This window comes from Hippocampus zosterae, chromosome 11 (assembly GCF_025434085.1).
Source record: "Hippocampus zosterae strain Florida chromosome 11, ASM2543408v3, whole genome shotgun sequence".
NCBI classification, from domain to species: Eukaryota; Metazoa; Chordata; class Actinopteri; order Syngnathiformes; family Syngnathidae; genus Hippocampus; species Hippocampus zosterae.
In genome coordinates this window covers 18,420,853-18,433,162 of record NC_067461.1, presented here as the reverse complement: position 1 = coordinate 18,433,162, position 12,310 = coordinate 18,420,853, and the positions used below count along the sequence as shown (strand labels likewise).

Genomic DNA, 12,310 nt, shown 5'->3' with positions numbered 1-12,310 from the left:
GAAAACCACTAGTTTACAATGTTCATTGCTTACGGCCTGTTCTATTAAGCGGAGATCTGTTCTACTAAGCGGAGTATCTTTATAGGAAATTGCATTAGGCAAATCCGTTCCAGAGCCTTTTGCTCTATTAACCGGTGTTCTATTAAGCGGAGTGCACTGTATTCAACTTTTGCGGGGTCAGCGGCGATGTTCTCTCGAAGCTGCGAGCGTGCCCAATTACGTGCTGCTCTCACGCTGGGGAGCATCAAGCACACGCATGACATACCTACACTCATTCCTTCATTACCACAGCAGTTTAATCTACAAATAGGACACCACACCATTTCCACTTCTTTTAAAGTGACCGATACTGCATACTCAGATGTTCTACTATAGATTGAAGCATACATTGGCATACATACACTCACACCCAGCACTGATGTGTCACCCATCACCCATGTCACTGCATGAGACATGGGTGTAATGTGCCAGCCACTAAATGAGGCTTTTTCGTGCATTTCAAAGGTCAGGAGACGAGAATTTTTTGTGTTTTATTATATAATACATTATCCATTATTGAGTCTACCTTCACTCTCCAGCCCCAATTAACAACAAATCAAAACACATTTAAAGTGTGCTGCTCTCATACCAGCTTGCAGCCAAATACGTTCAAGAGTAGTCCAGATATATGTGGGTCCCTGGCGATGCGTGGAGCTGATGTCCGACACTTCTGAGAAAGCCGCTTCAAGACGGGATGCTGCAACCGACGATGGACTCATTGAACCTGAAAGTGGAAAGTGAAGTTTCCATTTGTTTGTTTATTGAACATAAAAACATATACAGTAGTAAATTGATAGAAAGTAAGGTAAGTCAAATTGTAAAAAGGAGGGAGAAATCAGTCATCATTCAACACAATTATTATGTTCAAGGGAGTAGGAAGAAGTAAAAACGTATCTAGTCTTATGTGTTATGTGTTTATATGTAAATAGATCATTTTTATATAAATCAGAAAAGAAAGAAAGACAGAAGGAAGAAGTCTCCATAAAGGCTCATGCTTTTACCCTTAACCGTGATATTTTTACAACTTTTGGTTTGTATCGGGATTTTATACACACACGCCCTGGCACTCAATTTTCTCTTGTATTCATAATGGATATTGCAGTACCTTTCTCTATTCATCAACTTAATTCTAATGTATTACTATATGTAATTAATGTTTAGAATTTATCACCTTAACTATAATTGATGTAGGTGGTTTGTACTATTTTTTTGAATTTGTTTTTGAACTCAGCAAGCGATTTACTCATTTTCAGTTCCGTTTCGAAATTATCCCACAGATTAACATCTTTGACAGATACACTTCTTTGCTTGATGTTTGTTCTTGTTTTGAGTTTTTTGAATAAGTAGGTACCTCTTAAATCATAGCAGCTTTCTCGAATTTCGAAAAACTTGAGAATGTTTTGGCAGAGCAGGTTATGTGTGCTTTGTACATTAATTGGGCGATTTTAAAGTCAACCAGGTCAAAAAATGTCAACGTATTTAATTTGATAAATAGTGGATTTGTGGGTTACGTATATTTTGATCGATTAATAATTCGAATTGGCTTTTTGTAGTTTTAGAATAGGGAGTGTGTTTGTTTTACAGGCATTTCCCCATATTTCCACACAATAGGTCGGATATGGTAATAATAATTAAGAGTATAATGTGTACAGAGATCACTTATTTAGCACATCCTTGGTTTTGTAGAGGATCCCTATGGTTTTGGCTATTTTTCTTTTTACATTATTGATATGTGGCTTTCAACATAGTTTTGAGTCTATTTCTAATCCGAGAAACGTGGTTGCATCCGCTCTTTCTATCTCAATCGAGTTTACCATAATTTTAGCTTGTAAAGAAGTAAAACATAAACATGAATAAAATACATTGTTAGAACGACATGAATAACTTTAGTCTTGAAATGAGAGTACCGCTTTACTTGACTTTAAAATCAAAGAGGCAAAAAAAAAAGTGTGAATTAAAAAGCTCAATAACCAACTACGCATTTCAAATGAACTGACAATCCCTTGTAAATACAGAACGAGGAACTCATAACACTACAATACAGTATATTGTTTCGAAGTCAGCAAAAATAACACATTTTCAAGCGAGTGTCACGTTGACATATTTCTAAGTACTCTTGCAGCTGCTGGGCTTCCCCACTTTTTAGACCTCCCGCTGTGGGTGATTTTTATCATAGCAATTTCAACCAGATTCACTTGGCATTCACCTACTCGCCGGCCGCACAAAGCCTGTGGGCCACTCGTTGCCCGTGCCGGTGTGAGTGTACTCAAAACTTCAAAATGTGCGCAGTACAGTATTAGTTTTTACAAACACAAGGCTAAACAATCATTTAAAAAGTCAAAAGGCAGACCAGTAGAGGTATCTTGGAAATCAGGCAGAGTGAGGTGGATGGATGTTTTACTGACTCGAGGGCTGGCATCCAGCCTTTCAACCACTCTTATGCTGCTACTGTCATCTGCTTCACTGGAAAACACACACACACACACACACACACACACATTAAAATTACATTATGATGAGCCATCCGTACTTCGATTGTCTTCGCAGTGTCTGTAAAAATTGTGTTTAGAATTTACTCCCACTCCGATCAATTAATTCCCACAAATTACTGAAATATTTCAAAAGTTCCCCAAAGAAGCTGAACAAAAATTTTACGGAAAGCTGGTAAACTAGTAGTTTCCCTTTGAATGTTTTTATCTACCATAGGAGTATCATAGAAATGCATATGTGGACATGATAAAATATGGGATTCTACTATATGTCGACGCTATTGTAAATGTAGATATAGTTTATGATAGGTTTACTCACATTGAGCGGCTGACATCGTAGCGCCTTTGCCAGATTTGTAGCATTTCTTGGCAGGTTTGTAAGGCCACAGAAGGACCATACAGGACTTGTTCAAGCTTAGCCTTTGTGAACAACAAACTAGAGCAAAAAAAAACAACACAAAACACAAAAATCACATTTAATAAACAAGACTTCAGATCAATTATAGGCAATATTATCGAGTCACCAGCCAATCAGAGAGCACATTTGGACAACAAATAATTCACATTCACTTCTATGTGCAGTTTAACATGCATGTGTTTTTTTGAACATGCAAATGCCACACCTCAGAACTTTGAGGCAGACATGCTAACCGCTAGATGAGTATAATGTCTATGGGAATATTGATATATTAATTTTATTCAACTCAATAATAGTATTTTTTAAATTATTTTATTTGCTGGGATGGGAGAATATTGATAATATTCAGATGAATATTTTCATCCCTGTTTCTCTCCCAGTATTGAAGTGAACCAAATAAGGCTTCAAGTTGTACAGCAATTGTTCCATAGTCTCGGTATCGAAAGACATTTACAACATAAATAGTCCAAAAGCAAAGACCACCTGCTCCAAAGAAGACATGTAAAGATATAAAGATGATCAAGTACTGCGGCAGCAAATAACTCGAGATTCTTCTTGACCACGCTATCAATCTTCATGTAAACGCTCCTTTACATCAGAGATTATAGAAAATTTACTTTTTAACTGGAATGTGGTGTAACAACGTAGCTGGTTTACGTAATACCTCTCCCACACTGAGTTTCTTCAGGAGGGAGTATGAGTCACCATTTTCAAGCGATGGACGGAGATTTGGACATATTCATGTCTGATCATCTGTCCGCTGCATGTGCGCTATGCAGGATCTGAATGGTAATTAGCCGTATATTGTGTTGTAGTACACATTTGAATTGATAATTTTGATGTATTGGTTACATTGGAGCCTACTGCAAAATCACTGTAACATAGCTTTAAAAATCTTGTAAAGCATCCAAAGTGTGTGTGTGTGTGTGTGTGTGTGTGTGTGTGTGTGTGTGTGTGTGTGTGTGTGTGTGTGTGTGTGTGTGTGTGTGTGAGGTATGTTGAAAGAATGACGAGGAGAGGTTATAGCATTTCGACTCAGCCCTTTTGGTTGAAAACAACGGGTTAAGTGACGTGGGGATGTCAGATATAAGGTACACATGCATGGTCAATGTTTGTGAGAGTGAGAGAGAGAGAGAGAGAGAGAGAGAGAACGTGAATGCGTTAAGTGCCAGGGGGCGGGGGGATCCTCAGTGAAAGCAGTCTGTCATGGACATCACTAAGGAGTGAGGACAGACAGTAAGCACAAGAGTCAACAAGATTAAGGTGATCTTGCTGTCTGCTGCATCCTCACTGAATGATCCTCCAATCATTTTATGCTCAGTCAGGAGGGTTGGGGGGGGGGTGGACAGCAGATGAGGAAACCAAGTGGATGAGGAGTATAAAGGGAGGGTGAGGATCAATAGAGTGAGAAGCGCTTTTCTCAGGGGAGAAAACTCTCTGTGAAATGCGCCTTATTACCAGTAGATGCGTCAGTAGCCTCCCGGGGCAAGGGAGTGTGTGTGTGGGTTTGTGTGTGTCCGTCTGTGTGTGTGTGTGTGTGTGTGTGTGTGTGCGTGTGAGAGAGAGTGTTGAGAGTGAGAGGGGGAAAAGGAAGAGTTGTAAGCTTGAGTGTGTGGGAGGATGGGGCTGCTTGTGTGAAGGGTACACCTGCTGTGTCTCTAGGCTCCCTATTACCACTGTGGCAAAATGTTCCGAGGCATTTTGATGGTGTAAACCCACCCTGGTGTTGAAATGTGACGTAGTGTGTTTGGTGTGTATCATGTGAACAGACTCTCTCTCTCTCTCTGGACTAAATGGAAGGTGTTGATTGTAATGTTAGACCACCTTAAGGATGTTTGAGATGAATTAGCACATTAAAAATGGCAAATAGGAACGTGAAGATGTCCTTTAACCCTTTCATGCACCAATAATGATAACCGTAACCTGATAACATGATAAGCTGATCACTGTAGTGACCGATGTCCCTGAAAGGGTTAAGGGATATGCGCACGTACACACACGCACACGCACACACACGCGCACTCACACACACACACACACACACACACACATACGTGTTTTGGTGAATTTTCAGGACGTCCGTTTGTTCACCCGACATATGGGTACATGCCTTTCCCGTGGTCCTACAGGCTCCAAAAAAATATGGTAACCATGAAAAAAAATCAGGAAGACAGCCATCTACTCAGATTTTGGCTAGGACGTAATTTTTTTTTGATTTATGACAAAACTACTACATATGAGGACATTGACAGGTTTTTGTGAATTATGGAGACAGTCACCTCAAACACACTACCATTTCATGTTTTTGTGAATTTTGAGCCCCCTGGATACACATCATTTTCAAGTATATATGACTTATGAAGACCAGCTAAGAGTAAAGTGTGTATTTTTAAATTGACAATGTTACATACCAACAGTATATGTTGGTAGGATGCCCAGATTCAAACATTCAAATATCAATTGCTGAACTGTGAGGCGAATGTGCCAAACAGTCGTTATACCCGTCATCCCTCAAATATTCACATTAATAATACAAGATAGTAAAATAAGCTGTGAAGAAGAAGAGACGGTTAAATATGTGGTCAGTCCACTTTCTTATTTTTTAATTGCTGACAATATGAAATTATGAACACAGAAACATGCCACCTCCTCTCCATGACACAAAGCACTGCAATAGATGAGGGTTGTTTGAACTGAAGAAGATTATGTCAAAATTTGAATACTGCGATGAAGAATTTTTAATGAATCTGGCCATATATTGTGCCATGTGTGTAGCAACTTCTTTAGCTACCGTTAGACAAAAGCAACTTTTCAAAAAGTATTGAAATTCTTGAAATAGGATGAATTCAAATGTTTTAAGGTTTTTCCGAAATATCACCTCAAACCTAATAAGCCTATCTTTTGTGAGAAGTTTGTATATCGTACGTACGTTTATATACAGCAGGAGTGTCCAAGGTCGGTCCTCAAGGGCCGCTGTCTTTTTGTTTTCCAGCTCTCCCAGGATGTTCTAATGCTGCATCAGAGCTGACTGATGAACTGATCATCTGAAACAGGTGTGATGCAGCCGGGAGAGCTGGAAAACAGGCACGACAGTGGCCCTCCAGGCCCAGATCGGGACATGCCTGATATACAGTATAATTTACATGTTCATACATCTTCAAGGATTTTCCAAATTGCTCTTGAAGATCATGAAACAACAAACGTGAAACACAGTATCCAACAACAAATATGAAATCCATAATTGACCATCCCACCCTAAATGCACCATTGCTATTGCTTTAGTTAACTTGAACTGTAATGTACCCAGACGTGCTCGCATTTCAATGGCCTAGCCATTCATTTCCCTTTTTAATGCAGTTATATCCTGTTGTGGATGTAGTTTTTGATGGACACCCAGCCTCTGTCGTTCAGAGCTGCTGGCTCTGCGTGGAGACAGGACTCACAGCTCGTTTTACCTGAAACTTTATGGCTTGTTATGAAATCAAACATATGTCGCTCAACAGCCTTCACTTCATAATCTGTCCACGTGCGTCTCTTATTCCCACCTGTAAAAGAAGGCATTATTTATTAAAAATGGAAAAATAATCAAAATAAGATATTCCAGGAAATAATGAGAATTTTGAAAATTTGAGAATTTTGAGAATTTATCTCTCATTCCATTCATGGTCTCCAGAGGGTTCAGTCAGGTCACTTGGTGTCTGGAACATAACATTACGGTGTCAAAATATTCAGCATTCTTCATTCTGACCAGTTAAGAAATGAATAAACATTAATTATCATTGAACATTGCTCACGGGAGAGTTTGGGATGAATATACCACACTATAGAAAGTTAACACTGTTCAGTTCTGTGGAACAGCAATATGGGGACATTCGAACACAGGCTCTCCAGAGTTAGGTTAAGACAAAAGTCATGTCACCTGAAACACACTCAGGTTTTTCAGGTCTGAAGAAATATGAGGACATGACGACTGAAATCATGGAGAGTCTATGTTTCTGACTTATAACTTCTCCCGTGTTTGTCAAAGAAAGCTGAAAACTCAAACCTAGTATATCATGATAAGAAGTAGTAACCTGTTGTAAGAATGAAGTGGATCTCTCACTCCATTCATGGTCTCCAGAGGGTTCAGTCAGGTCACTTGGTGTCTGCAACATAACATTACGGTGTCAAAATATTCAGCATTCTTCATTCTGACCAGTTAAGAAATGAATAAATATTAATTATCATTGAACATTGCTCACGGGAGAGTTTGGGATGAATATACCACACTATAGAAAGTTAACACTGTTCAGTTCTGTGGAACAGCAATATGGGGACATTCGAACACAGGCTCTCCAGAGTTAGGTTAAGACAAAAGTCATGTCACCTGAAACACACTCAGGTTTTTCAGGTCTGAAGAAATATGAGGACATGACGACTGAAATCATGGAGAGTCTATGTTTCTGACTTATAACTTCTCCCGTGTTTGTCAAAGAAAGCTGAAAACTCAAACCTAGTATATCATGATAAGAAGTAGTGACCTGTTGTAAGAATGAAGTGGATCTCTCACTCCATTCATGGTCTCCAGAGGGTTCAGTCAGGTCACTTGGTGTCTGCAACATAACATTACGGTGTCAAAATATTCAGCATTCTTCATTCTGACCAGTTAAGAAATGAATAAATATTAATTATCATTGAACATTGCTCACGGGAGAGTTTGGGATGAATATACCACACTATAGAAAGTTAACACTGTTCAGTTCTGTGGAACAGCAATATGGGGACATTCGAACACAGGCTCTCCAGAGTTAGGTTAAGACAAAAGTCATGTCACCTGAAACACACTCAGGTTTTTCAGGTCTGAAGAAATATGAGGACATGACGACTGAAATCATGGAGAGTCCATGTTTCTGATTTATAACTTCTCCTGTGTTTGTCAAAGAAAGCTGAAAACTCAAACCTAGTACATCATGATAAGAAGTAGTAACCTGTTGTAAGGATGAAGTGGATCTCTCACTCCATTCATGGTCTCCAGAGGGTTCAGTCAGGTCACTTGGTGTCTGCAACATAACATTACGGTGTCAACATATTCAGCATTCTTCATTCTGACCAGTTAAGAAATGAATAAATATTAATTATCATTGAACATTGCTCACGGGAGAGTTTGGGATGAATATACCACACTATAGAAAGTTAACACTGTTCAGTTCTGTGGAACAGCAATATGGGGACATTCGAACACAGGCTCTCCAGAGTTAGGTTAAGACAAAAGTCATGTCACCTGAAACACACTCAGGTTTTTCAGGTCTGAAGAAATATGAGGACATGACGACTGAAATCATGGAGAGTCTATGTTTCTGACTTATAACTTCTCCCGTGTTTGTCAAAGAAAGCTGAAAACTCAAACCTAGTATATCATGATAAGAAGTAGTAACCTGTTGTAAGAATGAAGTGGATCTCTCACTCCATTCATGGTCTCCAGAGGGTTCAGTCAGGTCACTTGGTGTCTGCAACATAACATTACGGTGTCAAAATATTCAGCATTCTTCATTCTGACCAGTTAAGAAATGAATAAATATTAATTATCATTGAACATTGCTCACGGGAGAGTTTGGGATGAATATACCACACTATAGAAAGTTAACACTGTTCAGTTCTGTGGAACAGCAATATGGGGACATTCGAACACAGGCTCTCCAGAGTTAGGTTAAGACAAAAGTCATGTCACCTGAAACACACTCAGGTTTTTCAGGTCTGAAGAAATATGAGGACATGACGACTGAAATCATGGAGAGTCTATGTTTCTGATTTAGAACTTCTCCTGTGTTTGTCAAAGAAAGCTGAAAACTCAAACCTAGTATATCATGATAAGAAGTAGTAACCTGTTGTAAGGATGAAGTGGATCTCTCACTCCATTCATGGTCTCCAGAGGGTTCAGTCAGGTCACTTGGTGTCTGCAACATAACATTACGGTGTCAAAATATTCAGCATTCTTCATTCTGACCATTTAAGAAATGAATAAATATTAATTATCATTGAACATTGCTCACAGGAGAGTTTGGGAATAATGTACCACACTATAGAAAGTTAACACTGTTCTGCTCTGTGGAACAGCAATATGGGGACATTTAGACACAGCCTCTCCAGAGTTAGGTTAAGACAAAAGTCATGTCACCTGAAACACACTCAGTTTTTTCAGGTCTAAAGAAATATGAGGACATGACGACTGAAATCATGGAGAGTCCATGTTTCTGATTTATAACTTCTCCTGTGTTTGTCAAAGAAAGCTGAAAACTCAAACCTAGTATATCATGATAAGAAGTAGTAACCTGTTGTAAGGATGAAGTGGATCTCTCACTCCATTCTTGGTTTCCAGAGGGTTCAGTCAGGTACCTGTCACTTGATGTCTGCAACATAACATTACGGTGTCAAAAGTTTCAGCATTCTTCATTCTGACCAGTTAAGAAATGAATAAACATTATTTCTCATTGAACATTGCCCACAGGAGAGTTTGAGAATAATGTACCACACTATAGTAAGTTAACACTGTTCAGCTCTGAATAACAGCAATATGGGGACATTCGAACACAGGCTCTCCAGAGTTAGGTTAAGACAAAAGTCATGTCACCTGAAACACACTCAGGTTTTTCAGGTCTGAAGAAATATGAGGACATGACGACTGAAATCATGGAGAGTCCATGTTTCTGATTTAGAACTTCTCCTGTGTTTGTCAAAGAAAGCTGAAAACTCAAACCTAGTATATCATGATAAGAAGTAGTAACCTGTTGTAAGGATGAAGTGGATCTCTCACTCCATTCATGGTCTCCAGAGGGTTCAGTCAGGTCACTTGGTGTCTGCAACATAACATTACGGTGTCAAAATATTCAGCATTCTTCATTCTGACCATTTAAGAAATGAATAAATATTAATTATCATTGAACATTGCTCACAGGAGAGTTTGGGAATAATGTACCACACTATAGAAAGTTAACACTGTTCTGCTCTGTGGAACAGCAATATGGGGACATTTAGACACAGCCTCTCCAGAGTTAGGTTAAGACAAAAGTCATGTCACCTGAAACACACTCAGTTTTTTCAGGTCTAAAGAAATATGAGGACATGACGACTGAAATCATGGAGAGTCCATGTTTCTGATTTATAACTTCTCCTGTGTTTGTCAAAGAAAGCTGAAAACTCAAACCTAGTATATCATGATAAGAAGTAGTAACCTGTTGTAAGGATGAAGTGGATCTCTCACTCCATTCTTGGTTTCCAGAGGGTTCAGTCAGGTACCTGTCACTTGATGTCTGCAACATAACATTACGGTGTCAAAAGTTTCAGCATTCTTCATTCTGACCAGTTAAGAAATGAATAAACATTATTTCTCATTGAACATTGCCCACAGGAGAGTTTGAGAATATTGTACCACACTATAGTAAGTTAACACTGTTCAGCTCTGAATAACAGCAATATGGGGACATTCGAACACAGGCTCTCCAGAGTTAGGTTAAGACAAAAGTCATGTCACCTGAAACACACTCAGGTTTTTCAGGTCTGAAGAAATATGAGGACATGACGACTGAAATCATGGAGAGTCCATGTTTCTGATTTATAACTTCTCCTGTGTTTGTCAAAGAAAGCTGAAAACTCAAACCTAGTATATCATGATAAGAAGTAGTAACCTGTTGTAAGGATGAAGTGGATCTCTCACTCCATTCATGGTCTCCAGAGGGTTCAGTCAGGTCACTTGGTGTCTGCAACATAACATTACGGTGTCAACATATTCAGCATTCTTCATTCTGACCAGTTAAGAAATGAATAAATATTAATTATCATTGAACATTGCTCACGGGAGAGTTTGGGATGAATATACCACACTATAGAAAGTTAACACTGTTCAGTTCTGTGGAACAGCAATATGGGGACATTCGAACACAGGCTCTCCAGAGTTAGGTTAAGACAAAAGTCATGTCACCTGAAACACACTCAGGTTTTTCAGGTCTCAAGAAATATGAGGACATGACGACTGAAATCATGGAGAGTCTATGTTTCTGACTTATAACTTCTCCTGTGTTTGTCAAAGAAAGCTGAAAACTCAAACCTAGTATATCATGATAAGAAGTATTAACCTGTTGTAAGAATGAAGTGGATATCTCACTCCATTCATGGTCTCCAGAGGGTTCAGTCAGGTCACTTGGTGTCTGCAACATAACATTACGGTGTCAAAATATTCAGCATTCTTCATTCTGACCAGTTAAGAAATGAATAAATATTAATTATCATTGAACATTGCTCACGGGAGAGTTTGGGATGAATATACCACACTATAGAAAGTTAACACTGTTCAGTTCTGTGGAACAGCAATATGGGGACATTCGCACACAGGCTCTCCAGAGTCAGGTTAAGACAAAAGTTATGTCACCTGAAACACACTCAGGTTTTTCAGGTCTCAAGAAATATGAGGACATGACGACTGAAATCATGGAGAGTCTATGTTTCTGACTTATAACTTCTCCTGTGTTTGTCAAAGAAAGCTGAAAACTCAAACCTAGTATATCATGATAAGAAGTAGTAACCTGTTGTAAGAATGAAGTGGATATCTCACTCCATTCATGGTCTCCAGAGGGTTCAGTCAGGTCACTTGGTGTCTGCAACATAACATTACGGTGTCAAAATATTCAGCATTCTTCATTCTGACCATTTAAGAAATGAATAAACATTAATTATCATTGAACATTGCTCACGGGAGAGTTTGGGATGAATATACCACACTATAGAAAGTTAACACTGTTCAGTTCTGTGGTACAGCAATATGGGGACATTCGAACGCAGGCTCACCAGATGTTAGGTTAAGGCAAAAGTCATGTCACCTGAAACACACTCGGGTTTTTCAGGTCTAAAGAAATATGAGGACATGACGACTGAAATCATGGAGAGTCCATGTTCTGATTTATAACTTCTCCTGTGTTTGTCAAAGAAAGCTGAAAACTCAAACCTAGTATATCATGATAAGAAGTAGTAACCTGTTGTAAGGATGAAGTGGATCTCTCACTCCCTTCTTGGTCTCCAGAAGGTTCAGTCAAGATCCCGTCACTTGGTGTCTGCAACATAACACCATTACGGTGCCATTACGGGACATTCGAACACAGGCTCTCCAGTGTTAGGTCCAGACAAAAGTCATTTCACCTGATCACACTCAGGTTTTTCAGCAACATTACAGTATCAGAAATATTCTAAAAAGTATTCTACAGTAACTGGGAAGTATGAGGGCATGACTGAAATCATGAAAATCAACATTATAGCAACCATAGAGTGTCAGAAATATGTCGTAGTTACATGACTTTTGAATAAATTAAACTTCATACACAGCACAAGCCGGCTCTTT

At 39.0% G+C, this 12,310-nt stretch overlaps 1 protein-coding gene and 2 long non-coding RNA genes across 9 annotated transcripts in view; 1 reads left to right on the top strand and 2 right to left on the bottom strand.

Annotated features, from left to right (window-relative positions):
* The window catches only part of ttc7a (tetratricopeptide repeat domain 7A), a 52,459-nt gene that overhangs the window by 16,635 nt on the left and 23,514 nt on the right, over positions 1-12,310 (bottom strand). For both annotated transcript variants that reach the window (XM_052079806.1, XM_052079807.1), the window contains exons 17-19: positions 2,848-2,964; positions 2,390-2,502; positions 629-763 (exon numbers count right to left, since the gene is read on the bottom strand). In XM_052079806.1, the coding sequence (XP_051935766.1) occupies positions 629-763; positions 2,390-2,502; positions 2,848-2,964 (365 nt within the window). The remainder of the gene's footprint in view (positions 1-628; positions 764-2,389; positions 2,503-2,847; positions 2,965-12,310) is intronic.
* Positions 5,813-11,036, top strand: LOC127610103 (uncharacterized). Its single transcript, XR_007964747.1, has 3 exons — positions 5,813-7,079; positions 7,974-8,420; positions 10,668-11,036. It is a non-coding gene; the product is annotated as an uncharacterized LOC127610103 (long non-coding RNA).
* LOC127610101 (uncharacterized) lies at positions 7,914-11,659 on the bottom strand. 6 transcript variants are annotated; one of them, XR_007964742.1, is made up of 4 exons: positions 11,502-11,659; positions 10,608-10,679; positions 8,808-8,879; positions 7,914-7,985 (listed from the first exon to the last, which is right to left on the bottom strand). It is a non-coding gene; the product is annotated as an uncharacterized LOC127610101 (long non-coding RNA). The 6 variants fall into 6 exon arrangements; XR_007964744.1 differs by lacking the exons at positions 8,808-8,879; positions 11,502-11,659 and adding exons at positions 9,708-9,779; positions 11,055-11,399; XR_007964741.1 differs by lacking the exon at positions 11,502-11,659 and adding an exon at positions 11,055-11,399.